The 15593-nt window shown below is 43.5% G+C and overlaps 1 protein-coding gene across 9 annotated transcripts in view; it reads left to right on the plus strand.

The window, feature by feature from the left end:
* The window catches only part of JSRP1 (junctional sarcoplasmic reticulum protein 1), a 110297-nt gene extending 96739 nt beyond the window's left edge, over positions 1–13558 (plus strand). For 8 of the 9 annotated variants that reach the window (XM_056574103.1, XM_056574093.1, XM_056574083.1 and 5 more), the window contains one exon: positions 12471–13556. In XM_056574103.1, coding sequence (XP_056430078.1) covers positions 12471–13088 — 618 coding nt within the window. In that variant the 3' untranslated portion in view covers positions 13089–13556. Of the gene's footprint in view, positions 1–12470 lie in introns of all 9 variants that reach the window. The other variant, XM_056574157.1, reaches the window with a different exon arrangement.
* The last annotated feature ends 2035 nt before the right edge of the window (positions 13559–15593 follow it).

The following is a 15593-nucleotide window of genomic DNA, read 5'->3' on the forward strand; positions in this document are numbered from 1 at the left end:
TAGGTTTGCTGGTTATTTACTGGTTGTCTCACTTACCATCACAATTGTGAGACGTTTCTTTTATTACTTATACCTGTTGATGTACTGCATGTTGCTATGTCACTTAGAGCAGGTCGTATATTCTAGGCTAATGGGGCGACCGTGGGAGTAAACTTTCCTGTTTCTCCCCCATTACATGCACGTACTCCTGATCACGCTACCCTGCAAGTTAAGTTTTATTTTTCCTTTTTGTTTCTCTCTTTCACTTAACTTGTGTATGCTATACATGTGATGTGAAACACGAAAGAAAAAACTGGGTACTTGTTAAGGCATGTTTGATTTGTTTGTACTTTACCTATGATGTATCCCGAATAAAATATTTTGAACCATAAATCTGGAGATATCTAGAGATGAGCGAACTTACAGTAAATTCGATTCGCCATGAACTTCTCGGCTTGGCAGTTGATGACTTATCCTGCATAAATTAGTTCAGCTTTCAGGTGCTCCGGTGGGCTGGAAAAGGTGGATACAGTCCTAGGAAAGATTCTCCTACGACTGTATCCACCTTTTCCAGCCCACGGGAGCACCTGAAAGCTGAACTAATTTATGCAGGATAAGTAATCAACTGCCGAGCCGAGAAGTTTGTGACAAATCGAATTTACTGTAAGTTCGCTCATCTCTAGAGATATCCTCTCGGATACCTCCAGTCGAGACGAGAAGTTCGAGTTTCCTCCTCAGACCCTGATACAGGCGATTACCTGTTCAGGGACCTGAGGCTCGAGAGCTGGTGGAAGAACCCTGCAACCCGCTTCTTAAACATCTCCCACCACTCCAGCTTATTACTGCAAAGATCCAGTAAAGGTACCTGGCTCTGAAGAAAATCCTCAAAGGACTGTCTTATCTCCGCTTCCTCCAGGAGGGACGAATTCAGCTTCCAATAACCTTTACCCATTCAGGGAAAACAAAATCATACAGTGATTGGAGAACTCCACCTCAACCACGGACACTGCAGAAGAGATGATTTCCTCCTTCAACTAAAACCTATCTATCCTAGACCTGCGACTACCTTGATGCCCGCGGGGCTCTGGATGTGGGCGTCCTCTAGGCGAGCTTCTCTAGCTATGCTAATCAGTGCCACACTATTGCAAGTCAGCGGACCATTGGAGCCTCTCCTATCTTGGGACCTTGTGACATTATTGAAGTCCCCCCCAAAGATCACTTGCCGACTCGTAAAAAGAAAGGGCTTAATCCTCATGAAGAGATTTTAAGATCAGGCACCTCCCCATTTCTAATTCAATAACCCATCGGCATTCAACAGGAGTGGTAAAAAGGACCGCCACCCCACTATACGGCTCAGCCGCAAGAGACCAGTGGGTGGGACCGCGCATCCACTCTCTCCTGGCTTTTAGCAGGGAGGCTAGATCTGACAACCTGGTCTCCTGTAAAAGAAAATGTCGGCTTCAACACGGCAGAGAAAATCAAAGGCTGCAAATCTAGCCGTATCAGACTTTATGCTGGCACAGTTAATAGATGTCAGCGTCAATGGGGTGAGTGCCGCCATACAGGGTGATTAAATTAGACGGCCTCACCCTTTACTTCTGTTTCCCCTTCTTCTTAGCCCCCTCATGCCCCGAAGAAGAAGAGAAGGCAGGACCGCTTTTGGACCTTTTCTTGGATTCTGATTGATCCATATGGTCCCCGTCTGCGTCCGGCCCCGGTCTAGACCTGCCCTCTGAGGAAGGTGCCTCAACAGGACAGGGCCCAGTTCCCCCCAGAGGCTCTTTCTCCCTAGGCACCTCGCCCTCACCTTCCCCCTCCAAGGAGGGGGAGGAGATGGTATCGAGGATGAGGTACCGGTTTGACTTGGTCAATCAGAGGGGGGGGCAGCCAGGCTTCCGCTTTGGACCTGACCCGTAGTACAAGGAACAGAGGGCTCTGACCTCTTCTTTATCCCTTTCGCCCCTTTCTTTCTTTTTAGGCCTCTCCCCACTCTCCTCATCCACACTTTCATAGTGGGAGGAATCAGAAGGGTCAGGCATATTGCCTTCTTCTTTGCACAGCCTCCTGATCTCCTCATCCAGCACATTCTCCAGGGCTTCAGCAGTTACAGGGCCAGCTTTAGGAGCAGGGGCTGGAGCTACCCTCGTCACCTGGGCACTCTCCGGCTCCTACGATTTTCCTCCCGCCTTAGTTTGGCGGGGCCCTTTTTCCTCCTCACTAGCCCTGTTGCACCCCCATCCCTGCCTGTACCCTCCCCAACCGAGGCAACTTCACAGCTCTCCTCAGCTGGAGCGGCCGCTGCACGGGCGAAGGCGCTGGGACAACGGCTAAAAAGGTGCTCGAGGACACCACACAGGGGGCACCGGATCTGCCTGCAGGATGTGGCCAGATGACCCACCACACAAAGCACAGACCTACACAGTAGAGGCTGCGCTAAAGTGGGTGGGGCTGCCACACCTGTGACAGACCTTAGGTTGCCCCTGGTAAAAGACCCTGATCCTATCACGCCCAAGGAAGGCGGCTGACGGAATGTGGGCAACCGTACTCCCTGAACGCTTGAGTTTGACGGAAAACGTCCAGGCCCCAGACCAGATCCCGTGCTCATCAAAGTTTTTCTTGGGCATGTCCGTCGCATTCCCATACGGTCCGAGTCAGGTCATGATGTCATAACAAGAAAGCGACTTGTTACGGGTCAAAACTGTCACTTTCTTGTCAGAGTTCTGACGGGAAATCGCCTTTACGGCGAAATCCCGCCAGCCGGGCTCGTTCTTCGCTACTTTGTAGTTTGACCAGAAGAGTTAAAGACCCTCTGGCTGAACAAAACTGACGTCAAACTCAGACGAACCGTAGGGGTGAATCAGGGCAATGATGTCACTTGCCCTGAATTCCATCTGAAGGAGGAGCTCAACCTCTTTAGCGCGAGGTGGACATGCACCCTCGCCCCTCCAAATCGGACCACATTCCTACGGTTATTGTCCTGCCCGGGTGTCGGGAGGGACCAGACCACCTCCCCATTCCGCTCTCGGAAAGCCCCCAAACTGTGCCTCTCTATCCAGAAAGACAGGTCGACCTCACCCCTTCCCTCTATCTGGATCGACCTGTCACCCCTGCGTAGAGCCTCCAGGAGGCATTGTTGCAAATGGCCTCCAGAGCCGGGGTCCCCCCTGAACCCCCGGCAGGGACATTCCCATTGCTCCTAGGAGCAGTCACTACCGGGGGGGCAGCCAGACCAGAACCTGAACTCACCCCCCCCCCCCACCTTCACAGTGGAGTGCCCCGCAGCGCCCACGGAACACACTGTACTCGGAGAACCGCCCCCCGAGCACACAGATGCAACACTCTCTGCCACCGGCGCCCGGACACTCCCCCCCTCCTCACATACCAGTCTGAGGAAAAGAGGATTGACCCTCCGAAATGCGTCTTTTGATATTTAAATAAACATGATGCTTCCTAGCACTTTAACCCTATCTTGGCTTCCATCTTGATGCTTCTGGAGTTCTGAGCAGCGCCCGCTGATAAGGTTGAATTTTTCCACAAGTCTGCAGTTTTCTATGGGAGAAGTCCTCTTCTTTCCCATCCGCACCTTGTGCTCAGCAGTTCTAACCCAGAAGACCTTCTCATACCCCATAGGGGTGATAAGAGCAAACTGTTTGTAACCAGGTGAGCGGCCATTTTACAGAGCCCACCTTGTCCTGTCCTCTGCAGGGTATCTTGGGTAATACACAAGGCGCTGTCCTCTTTGTTTTTCATTTTCCCTCAATAAGTCCCTGATACGGACAGAGGTGTCAACAGAGAGCACTGTGGCCAGACTGGAAAGAACTCCAGAAAAAAATACAACTTCCTTTGGAGCATACAGCAGCTGATAAGTTCTGGAAGGATTAAGATTTGTAAACAGAAGTAATTTACACATCTGTTTAACTTTCTGGCACCAGTTCATTTGAAAAAAAATAATTTCCACTGGAGTACCCCTTTAAGTCAATAGGCACTAGAAGTCAGCTCTGCTATACAACAAAACAAGCATTGTGTGCTCATGTACAGGATCTTTTTCCTTTTTTGTTTCTGTTTACTTCTGTTTCTGTGATGTCACTAGGGGGCTGGGCCATGACGTCACAATACTCCGGCCCCTGTATCGCCCGTCATCGTCCATGGAGCATACTTTGCTCCATGCATCTGGTGAACGGGGGTGCCCCCGCGATCAGACATCTTATCCCCTTTCCTTTATATAGGGGATAAGATGTCTAGGGGCAGAATACCCCTTTAACATTTTTTAGATCAGGACTGCAGAGGGTCTTTCCCTTTTTAGTTGGCAAAAATATTCTGTCACCTATCTGATCATCAGAGTGCCAACTAACACAAAAAGCATATACATCAGAAACCTTTAACTGGCACTGGCAAATACAGGTAAAAAACAACATGTTTCCTTGTCTTACTTTGCCAATATGGTCACTTTTGCAAACCTTCATATTTACTGAAGACTTTTCCTTTCTGAAAGGATACCTTCATTAATGCAGGTATGAAAGAAGATGGGCATCACTCATCGGTCAGATGATGCGTTTCGTCAGACCCATGTCTGACGAAGCATGCGGACGCACGCGCAAACAGTTGTCACCCGACATGTTGCTGACTCGCAGCATTCCCTTAGTCCTGTCTGTGTTAGCACCCTGTTATTTCTGCATCTTTGAACTAAGGAAATCCTGTATCTAGAGCTGCAATGATTAATCGATAAAATCGATTACATTCGATAATGGGATTCGTTGTCGACGACTCCCGTTATCGAATAATCGCCCCATTCGTTGTCCGCGGTCAGGAGGCTGCTGCGGGGGTAGGCAGGCGGTCAGGCACGAGTCCCGCAAATCCCGCTGCAGCCTCAGTGACAGTCTCAGGCTGAGACTCTCAGCTCCACCCTCCAATCAGTGTTACCAGTTAGAAGGCTGCTGCTCCTCCTAACTGTCTCCTCCCCCGCCACCATTTTACCTGTATTTTCCCCACTCAGCCCATGAGGATCAGTGACCCTCTGTTTTCTGCCACCGTCCACCGCCACCTGCCGCTGCCTCCAGGCCCCCCGTACGGTAGGTTGAGATTCCAATACAGCACACACTCACTGTGCTGTGGCCCTGGCGGACGGTGATCCTCCCAGGGCCTCCGTCCGTGTGTGTCAGCAGACAGAGTCTTCTACAGACCTTAGGGTACAATGCTCTGTGGCCTGCACATACCCCCCATGTGTATAGCAGTGTGTGTACATTCCTATACAGGTGGGGGGATGTACAGAGCATTGCACCCTAGTCTGTACTACCAACACAAGGGTGCAATGCTCTGCATATACCCTATGTGTATAGCAGCATATGTAAAGCATTGCACCCTTGTGTCTGTAGTACTGTGCACACCACTTTACCCATGGGGGTATGTGCAGAGCATTGCACCCTTGTGTCTGTAGTACAGACACTAAGATGCAATGCTCTGCACATATCCCCATGGGTATAGCGGAGTGTATGTAGTACATATACACTGCTATACACATGGGGGGGGGGGGTGTGCAGAGCATTTGCACCCTAGTATTTGTAGTACTACAGAGTCAGGACTACAGACATGGGTCGGGTGCAATGCTCAGCAGTCTGCACATACCCCCATGTGTATAGGAGTGCTATATCAAAAGAGGTATACAAAGAGAAAAGTCCAAAAGAGATTGCACTCACCATCCACAAGTTTATCTACGTCATAGCGATCTCCGGCACCGCCACAGGCAGCGCAGGAGATCGGCGACGGGAACCGGCTGTCAATCACAGCTGGAGTCCCGCCGGAGCCGCGATCGCGCCGTTCCCGGCAGCATTAACCCCATAGATGCCGTGATCAATCCTGATCACGGCATCTATGGTGTTAAAGGGGGGAACGCTCTCCCCCTGTTCTCCAACGGCGGCGCCGCGATACAATCGCGGGTCGTTGTTGGTTGCTATGGCAGCAGGAGGTCAGATCATGACCTCCTGTATGCCTGCTACGGAAGCCTGTGAGATCCAGCCAGAGGCTGGATCGCACAGGCTGTAGTATCTGCAGCTCATCAGGTTATACTGTGCTGCAGTACAAATGTATTGCAGCATAGTATTACCTGTAAAAAGTGTAAAAAATAAAATAAAAAGTTCTTCAATAAAAGTATGAAGTGTAAAAAAAAAAAAAAATGCCCCTTTCCCAATAAAAGCCCTGTATTATCACAAAAACAGATCAAAAACACAAATCATATACATAATAGGTATTGCCATGTCCGTAATGACGTGTACTATAAAACTATAATGTAAATTATCCCGTACAGTGAACGCCGTAAAAAAAACATCAAAAAAAGCGCAAAATTCGCCAATTTTGGTACAAATAGCGGAATAAAAAAGATCAAAAGGTAGCACGTAGCACAAAAATGATACCAATAAAAAGTACAGCTCATCCCACAAAAATTAAGCCCTTAACCCCTTAAGGACCAAGCATTTTTCTGTTTTTACACTTTTGTTTTTTCCTCCTCACCTTTTAAAAATCATAACCCTTTCAATTTTGCACCTAAAAATCCATATGAGGGCTTATTTTTTGCGCCACCAATTCTACTTTGGAATGACATGAGTCATTTTACACAAACATTTATGGCGAAACGGAAAAAAAAATCATTGTGCGACAAAATTGAAGAAAAAACACCATTTTGTAAATTTTTGGGGCTTCTGTTTCTAGGCAGTACATTTTTCGGTAAAAATTACACTTTATCTTTATTCTGTAGGTCCATACGATTAAAATGATACCCTACTTATATAGGTTTGATTTTGTCGCACTTCTGGAAAAAATCATAACTACATGCAGGAAAAGTTATACATTTAAAATTGTCCTTTTCTGACCCCTATAACTTTTTTATTTCTCCACGTACAGGGCAGTTTGAGGGCTCATTTTTTGCGCCGTGATCTGAAGTTTTAATCGGTACCATTTTTATTTTGATTGGACTTCTTGATCGCTTTTTATTCCTTTTTTTATGGTATGAAAAGTGACCAAAAATACGCTATTTTGGACTTTGGAATTTTTTTGCGTGTACGCCATTGACCGTGCGGTTTAATTAATGATATATTTTTTATAGTTCAGACATTTACGCACGCAACGATACTACATATGTTTATTTTTATTATGGTTACATATTTTTAATATGGAATTTGGGAAAAGGGGGGTGATTTAAACTTTTAATAAAGAAGGGGTTAATGTGTGTGTTTTTAAACTTTTTTTAAACTTTTTTTTTTTTTACACTTTTAGTCCCCTTAGGGGACTTTTAGGAGGAATCATTTGATTCCTCATACAGATGAATGGGATTGCATACAATCCCATTTATCTGTGTGCTCTGCGCTCGATTGATAAAGCCTGGTCCTGCCAGGCTTTATCATTCAGAGAGCCAGGCCGACACAGGAGGAGAGGTAAGCCCTCAGGCTACCTCAGCAGTGGATCGCTCCCCTGCGATCGCGCTGCGGGGGAGCGATCCACCCCACTGGACCACCAGGGACTGTATACAGGCACCTTTAGACGCCGCTGTCAACTTTGACAGCGGCGATCTAAAGGGTTAATAGCTGGCCGCGGCGATCGCCGCATGTCGGCTTTTAACGCCGGCCCCCAGCTACAGGAATCAGCTGGGGGCTGGCCGGTATGATGCGGGCTCGAGTCGGGAGCCCGCGTCATACCCCGGTAACGGCCATTGGACGAGTATAGACGTCCATGGTCGTTATCGGGTTAATGGTGTCGGACGAAAAATAAAAAAGTTACGGCTGTTGGAAAATGGCAGAAAAAGAATTTTGCTCAGAAAAGGAAAAAGAACATAGAAAGCTATAATCGTACTGACCCACAGAATAAATATAACATCACTTTTACCGCACAGTGTACACCATAAAAAAATTTAATTAAAAAAATGCCAGAAATTTTCCAGTTTTTCACAATATTTTGAAGTTTTTCATAAAAAATGCTTCATGTGTCAACAAAAATGCACCAGTTATATAAAGTACAATATGTCACGAAAAAACTATCTCAGAATCGCTCTGCTCAGAAAAAGCGTTCTAATGTTATTACCATTTAAAGAGACACATGTCAAATTTTAAAAAAAGAGCCTGGTCATAGAGGTAAAAAATAGGTCGGTCCTTAAGGGGTTAAAGGAGGCATATTAAAACGTGAAAACTAGCATACTAAAAAATTATTATAAAGAAAAGGAGCTAATTCAGTACGGTCATTAAGACCCAATGGGCCAGTGGCATCAAGCTCCACGATCCAATATGCCTCTCTTCTTAACAGATGAGTGACTATCACCACCAGTAGGGATTGATTCTCAAAACCAGTGAATCTCATCAGATTGATATTGCCATTATGTGTTTCTCTCATGTGGGCAACCAAATGAGGGGCACAGACGCCGGTGCGAATAGAACGAACATGCTTGCGGTAGCATACGTGTAATGGTCAGATGGTTTTGCCCACATAAAAGCAACCACAAGGGCAGAGAATTGCATATACCACAAAGGATGTGCAACATGTCATTAAGTCCTTGACAGAAAAAAGATGACTACCGAGTTTGAAAGGGTCAGTAGCTAAATTGTTAGAACAAAAAAAAAAACAAGTTCCACTGGAGCAATTACCAGTAAGGCTCAGATCAGTAAGCCATTTGGACCCTTGTTTTCCTCTATCAGCTTACACAGGGCTCTTGAGCTTATCGCCAATGGTCCTGTTCTTACGGTAAGTGATCAGAGGAGAATTTGAAGCAATCTCCTTTAATTCAGATCTACCTCTATTATAAACCAATTGTTTGTTATTGTTCTAGCTACTGTGTCGTTCATATTAGAATTTGCTAGGGAGAAGAGGAAACGCTTAGGTTTTTGCTCACAACGACTTTTAGATTTTAACAAGTCTGTTCGGTTGGTTAGGGCTGCTTTTTGAAAACCTTCTCCAATTATTTTATGGGAGTATTACGCTCAAGTAGTCGATGTTTTAAATCAGAGACTTGTTTTATAAAATTGGCAGTTTCACTAATCACTTTCCTTAAATGGAGAAATTGTGAGTAGGGAATACTGCGTTTCACATGGGGAGGGTGAGAGCTATGAAAATGTAAGAGAGAGTTACGGGCTATACTTTTACGATATCCCTGTGTGGTTAATGTAGATTCAACGATTTACGTTTAACTTTACATCTAGGAAGTCGATCTCTGAATCTCCAAAGACAGAAGTAAAAAACATGTCTCTTTATTGGTAGGGTTAAGGTATGTGATGAATTCATTAAATTCATGAATTCATGGCTTTGGAGCCCTCCCATATTACAATATGGATTCATTAAATTCATGAATTCATGGCTTTGGAGCCCTCCCATATTACAATAATATCGTCTACATACCTGAGAAAAAGTTTGATGTTACGGGCAAAGCAACTGGTGGATGAAAAAACATAGCGGCTTTCAAGGACGGAGAGGAACAGGTTTGCATAAGTACAGGAGACCGGGGTGCCCATCGCAGTCCCGCTCTCCTGTCTGTACCAGCCCTCGCCGCCCTTGAATTCATTGTGGGAGAGGATGAACAGGAGTGCTTCACAGATAAAATCGGTGAACTCTGTAGTCTTGTCAGTGTAGTAAAGGAATTCCCGGATAGCCTCTACACCCGCATCATGGGAGATGCGGGTGTACAGGCTCTCAACATCAATAGAAGTGAGATGGTATGTGTGTTGCCAAGTGAAATGTTGCAAGTGAGTCAACAGATCACCGGTATCCTTAACCCCTTAAGGACCAAGCCCATTTTAACCTTAAGGAACAGGCCAATTCTATTTTTGCATTTTCCTCCTCGCCTTCTAAAATCCATAACTCTTTTATATTTCCATCTACAGACCCATATAAGGGCTTGTTTTTTGCGTGACCAATTGTACTTTCTGCGACCTGTGAACCTTAGGCAGAAAATATAATTTCGCATATGAAGGATTTTTGGGAAGATGTTTCTCAGCAGTGTTTTGTGATATGATACCTGGCTCACATCTAGTTCTTAAGAAAGAAAGTAGTTGGCTCATAGTTTTGGTGGTAGGATCAACTTTGAGTTTAGTGTAGGTAGTGGTGTCGCCTAATAACCACATTTTTTTCTTCATCGTACATGGTGAAAAACATAACAACAGTGCTACCCCCTTTATCTGCCTTAACAATTTTAAGATCAGGTCGTGATTTAAGCCATTTTAAAGCCCTCTTTTCACCCATCAACAGGTTGCTTTTTTGTGGGGGGTAAATTAAAGCCCTAACATCTCGTTCCACTGCCCTGGGGAACAAGTCAATAGAGCTGCCTACCGGGACAGGGGTTGGGGGGGGGAAGAGTACGTGGAGGGATTGCCACCTCTAAATGGCAAAACCTCAATAGTGGGATCAGGAGGGATGGAAGGTTCCTTATCTGCAAGATGACAGAGTGTTAATGGCTCCTAGATCTTGGGTAGTAGCATTTAATAGGGGTGAGAAACCTAAAGAGCCTATATAAAAAGAGTAAAGTAAAAAAATAAAATAATAATGTAAATAAACTGCTCCCCCAATAAAAATTACCCCCCCCCCTTTTCCTATTGATATACAAAAAAAGTCAAATCATTTTTTTTAATTTAATTTAATTTTTTTACATATTTCATACTGCCGCATGGCTAACTGTCTGAACTATTAAAATATTAGTGAATCTTTGAATCATTAAAATTTTATTTTAATAGTTCAGACAGTTACCCGTGCGGCAGTATCAAATTTACACTGTTTCTGTACTGTACAGCAACTGGCGTAAATGTAAAAAAAAAAAAAGTTTCTGCTGTTTGGTCACATCTTGCTAGAAACTTTTAATATGGCCATTGTACATCATTTTTCAAGTAGAATCAGCTGAACCTCTTTTTTTGGAATTTTGAAATTTTTTCCGATCGATAAAATAATCGACAACTAATCTATTATTAAAATAATCGTTAGCTGCAGCCCTACCTGTATCATCTGACTGGTGAGTGACGCCTATCTTCTTTCATACCTGCATTTATGGAACTGTGTCTCTGGGGCTCTGCAACCACGGTCAATGGTTTAGGACAGGCAGTCAGAAGCTATCCGCTGTGTGTAAGCTGTGTACTGTGAAAAGTCTGTTGTAAGTGAGGCTTTGCCGGGGTAGGAGTGTCGACTACTATTATCTATTCTGTTTGATACCTTCATTAATGTTGCCAACTATGCCTGCCGCAAGTAATGGTAACAGGAGAGTTGGCACTCTGGTTCCTTAAACAACCATATGGCACTAGAAACTCTGTCAAAGTTGTATGTCTGGCTGTTATGAGATATGCTCAGAGAAATTATTCGTTGCACACTTTATTAATCTGAATTTCAAATTAATTTGGGGTATTGGTTTGTTTGTAAAATTCGGATTAAAGGGGTACTCCAGTGAAACACACTTTACACTTTTTTTTAAATCAACTGGTGCCATAAAGTTACAGATTTGTAAATTACTTCTATTAAAAAATCTTAATCCTTCCTTTACTTATTAGATGCTGAATACTACAGCGGAAATTATTTTCTTTTTGAAACACAGAGCTGTCTGCTGACATCATGAGCACAGTGCTCTCTGCTGACATCTCTGTCCATTTTTGGAACTGTCCAGAACAGCATATGTTTGCTATGGCTATTTCCTTTTACTCTGGACAGTTCCTAAAATGGACAGAGATGTCAGCAGAGAGCACTGTGCTCATGATGTCAGCAGACAGCTCTGTGTTTCAAACGGAAAATAATTTCCACTGTAGTATTCCACTGTGTGACGGTTTTCTCACAATGTGATTTTCATCCCAATATTTATTTTTAACAGCATACAAAATGACTGCTGTCTCGGAATTTTCCCAGCTTGCAATGCGGTCGAGACCTGACTCACTAGTCAGCTAATGACAGGGAGCCTGTCTGCTTCAATGGGTGGAGAGAGCAATCTGCAAGTAATGCAACAGCTGAAGTCACTCTGATTGAAAACCACAGGTCTGCAGCTCATTTATGTTTCAATGGGTGGGGTAGCTGATATGTGTGAAGGAGAAACATGGTATCATGGGATTTGTAGGCAAACAAGAAAAGTGAAAACAGGAAATACAAGTTCAGAGAAAGCTAGCAACAGTGTTCTGGTAATCTCACAGCATAGCCATTTAGCCCAAGACAAACGCAGATCCTTCCTAAGCATGTCCATTACGTACTAAAATCACCTTATGCTGGATAACCCCTTTAACTTTCTGACACCAGTTGATTTAAAAAAAAAAAGTTTTTCACCGGAGTACCCCTTTAATTTATTAAGACTCCAGCACAATAACATGTTGCTACAGCATTCTGTTAGGGCCTTCTCTAGATAATGTGGTTTTAGAATTTGCAGGGACTATACCTATTGATCTACAGACATGCTACCCCACTGCTGGTTCTTTTTTTCAATATTCTTTTCCTTTTCCTGTTATAATCTACTGTTAAATAAATGACAAGATGTTTGATGTTTACAATTTCTTTGTCAGTCAGAACCATGGTTTTTTGAAGCTTGGTTTGGCTCATCTGAACCAGAGATGCCTGTAGTCGAGCAATCATCATCTCCTGATATTGAACAATCAGACCGACCAATGATAGAAGATGTTGAACTGCCTGAAGATGAAGAACCAGAACTAACCAGTGTAGAAGTAGATGAAACAATTGAAACTGAGGAAGATTTGGTAACAAAAGAGACACCACAGTACGAGAAAACGGAGACAAAAACAGACAGCGAAAAGCTAACTGAACAATGGGGGTTAAAGTCCAAAAGCAAATACATGGAAGCCAAAGCTGGCAAAATACGAAGAGCAACTGAGGATGGTTCTCAAAGTAGGGATGTATTTCCATTTCAGAAAAAAACCAAAGATCCAATCAAATCTTTTGCAGATGCAAAAGTTAAGCCATACAAAGAAAAAAGTAACCAGAAAAAATATGAAAACAAATATGACCACTCAAAGAAACAAGATTATGGAAAGCCATATAGAAAGGAAAAAGATGAACAAAATAAATACATCAAACAAAACAAGGGAAAAAAAGAGGAAAAGGAGAGTAAGGGGTATAAAGAGTATCGCCAAGAAAAGGACCACAAGAAAAGGCATTATAATTAATGCTTCTTAATCTTTGTCCTGAAGGGCAGTACTAAGGGTATAATTAAATGTGGATATATACAGTGACTAAACTACTGTGATGAAAAGTTGAGAACAAAGCAGTCATAGCCTATTCCATGGATATCATTAACTATCATTATCACTAGTTAAATCACTAGTTATGAATTCAGAATCTAGTTAACACTAAAATAGTGAAAATCAATATAGTTAATTCTATGGTTTTTGTTTTGTTTTTATTTAATAATGAGGCATTGTAGGCCTAAATATAACACTAACACTAGCTTAGAAAATTCTGTAATAAAAATTAAAAAAACTTTTAGTTTTTCTGATCTTTTATTTAAATAAAAAATGTCTACTGCTCATTTAAAAATATTTAAATGATAAATATGTGATTGAGAGAAAATTAAAAATGGCAAAAATTACGATATCAAACTACTTCTTTTATGCTACCTACAGGCTTCCATTTTAAAGGGGTTCTCCAGTGCTTTGACATCTTATCCCCTATCCAAAGGATAGGGGATAAGATGCCTGATCGAGGGAGTGCCGCCGCTGGGGACCCCCGGGATCTTGCACGCGGCACCCCGTTTGTAATCAGTCCCCGGAGCGTGTTCGCACCGGGTCTGATTACGGACGACCACAAGGCCGGCAGCATGTGACATCACACTCCGCCCTCAATGCAAGCCCACGGAAGTGGGCGTGACAGCTATCATGCCCCCTCCCATAGGCTTGCATTGAGGGGGGGAGCGTGACGTCACACGCCACCGGCGGCATGACGTCACACGCCGCCGGCCTTGTGGTCGTCCGTAATCATACCCGGAGCAAACACGCTCCGGGGACTGATTACAAACGGGGTGCCGCGTGCAAGATCCCGGGGGTCCCCAGCGGCGGGACTCCCACGATCAGGCATCTTATCCCCTATCCTTTGGATAGGGGATAAGATGTCTAAGCACCGGAGAACCCCTTTAATACCTAACCTTATGGGATTTGCTACTAGCCACATATATCTTTATTACTTTACTCTTAACAGTCATCATTACTTGCAACCACATTCAATTTGCAGTGCTATAGGTGCTATATGTATTACTTTAAAGCACTCTCTGCCTGTGCCACATGTAATGTGCTGCTCTTATGTATTTTGAGTTGACATCAGGAGTATTATTATAATGTGGTGGAACTCGAAAAATCTATTAATGCTAATTCTTGTCTAAAATTGTCACAAATCCCCCCATGCTTCCTGTATGGATTGAAATTGGGAAGGTGATCAGCAGTGCCTGGTAACCTCCAGACATGACACTTAGAATTGAGGCTAAAAAGTAACATTTTGATTTTAGCAGACAGAGTATTTTTTTATCACACATAAAAGAACCATTAGGTGTTATTTGAAAACTAAAAAGAGGTTTTTTTTCTGCCCACTCAAGCCCAGATTAGTGGTGTGCTGCAGTGATGGTTGACCTTCTGGAAGTTTCTCCCATCTGCACATAGGATCTTTAGAGTGCAGCCAGAGTGACCATTGGGTTCTTAGTCACCTCTCTTACCAAGGCCTTTCACCCCTGATTTCTTAGTTTGATGGGGCGGCCAGATCAAGGAAGAGTCCTGGTTGTTCCATACAGATAAACCTTAAATCGCACTATAGTGTAAGTGTAGTTAAAAAAAAAAATGGAGGCTCAATTCCATATCCCAGGGCAACCATGGATAGTAAGGATCACACTTGAAAAACCCATAGATTTCTTAATGCTTTTCTTTAGTGATTCATTTTTCATAGTACAAATAAAGATCCATAGATCTCCAGTATTAGTCATTAAAGTTAGACATCACCCATAGTGCTCACTTGACACGCTCGACATTCCTCAGCAATCGGAATATCTTCGCCCTTTCCCGAGCATCCTATTGCTGATGCTCCTTCCTCTCACAAAGGGGGGACAAGCCAGCAGTCACCGGACACTTCCGATGTTTCAGAGGACACACCCCCTTTCTAAAGTATCCCTATCTTGCTCCCACCACCATATACATAGTAATTCAGATCTCGCACAAACTCAATTCTGAAATGAGAGGTTATATATTAAAACCACAGGAAAAAATGCTTTGCAATTAAAAACATCAATTATTATGTGTATATTCTTAGCAGCAATATATATATATATATATATATATATATATAGATGTTCATTCACAGAAATATCGAAAAATTACTTATTTCATTGAGCCCATCTAGGGTCAATTATTTCAATGTTTCAATCCAAAACACTTTTCTCTGTAACAATTTCTTTTTCACAATTTCTTCTGATGCCCCCTCAATTTCTTCTAATACCATCCACCTTAATTCACTAGCTTGGTGCTCAAATTCAGCTAAATCCTTCGCTACTCCTGTTTCACCATATTTATTAGTTACCTCTGTTTTGATTCTGACTCACTATACTTCTCATGTTCCGGATTGTTCAACGATGCTCGCTAATCCGGCATTTCACATTTCTCATTGTTTGGCCGATATAAATCTGGCAGCATGGA

This window comes from Hyla sarda, chromosome 1 (assembly GCF_029499605.1).
Source record: "Hyla sarda isolate aHylSar1 chromosome 1, aHylSar1.hap1, whole genome shotgun sequence".
NCBI classification, from domain to species: domain Eukaryota; kingdom Metazoa; phylum Chordata; class Amphibia; order Anura; family Hylidae; genus Hyla; species Hyla sarda.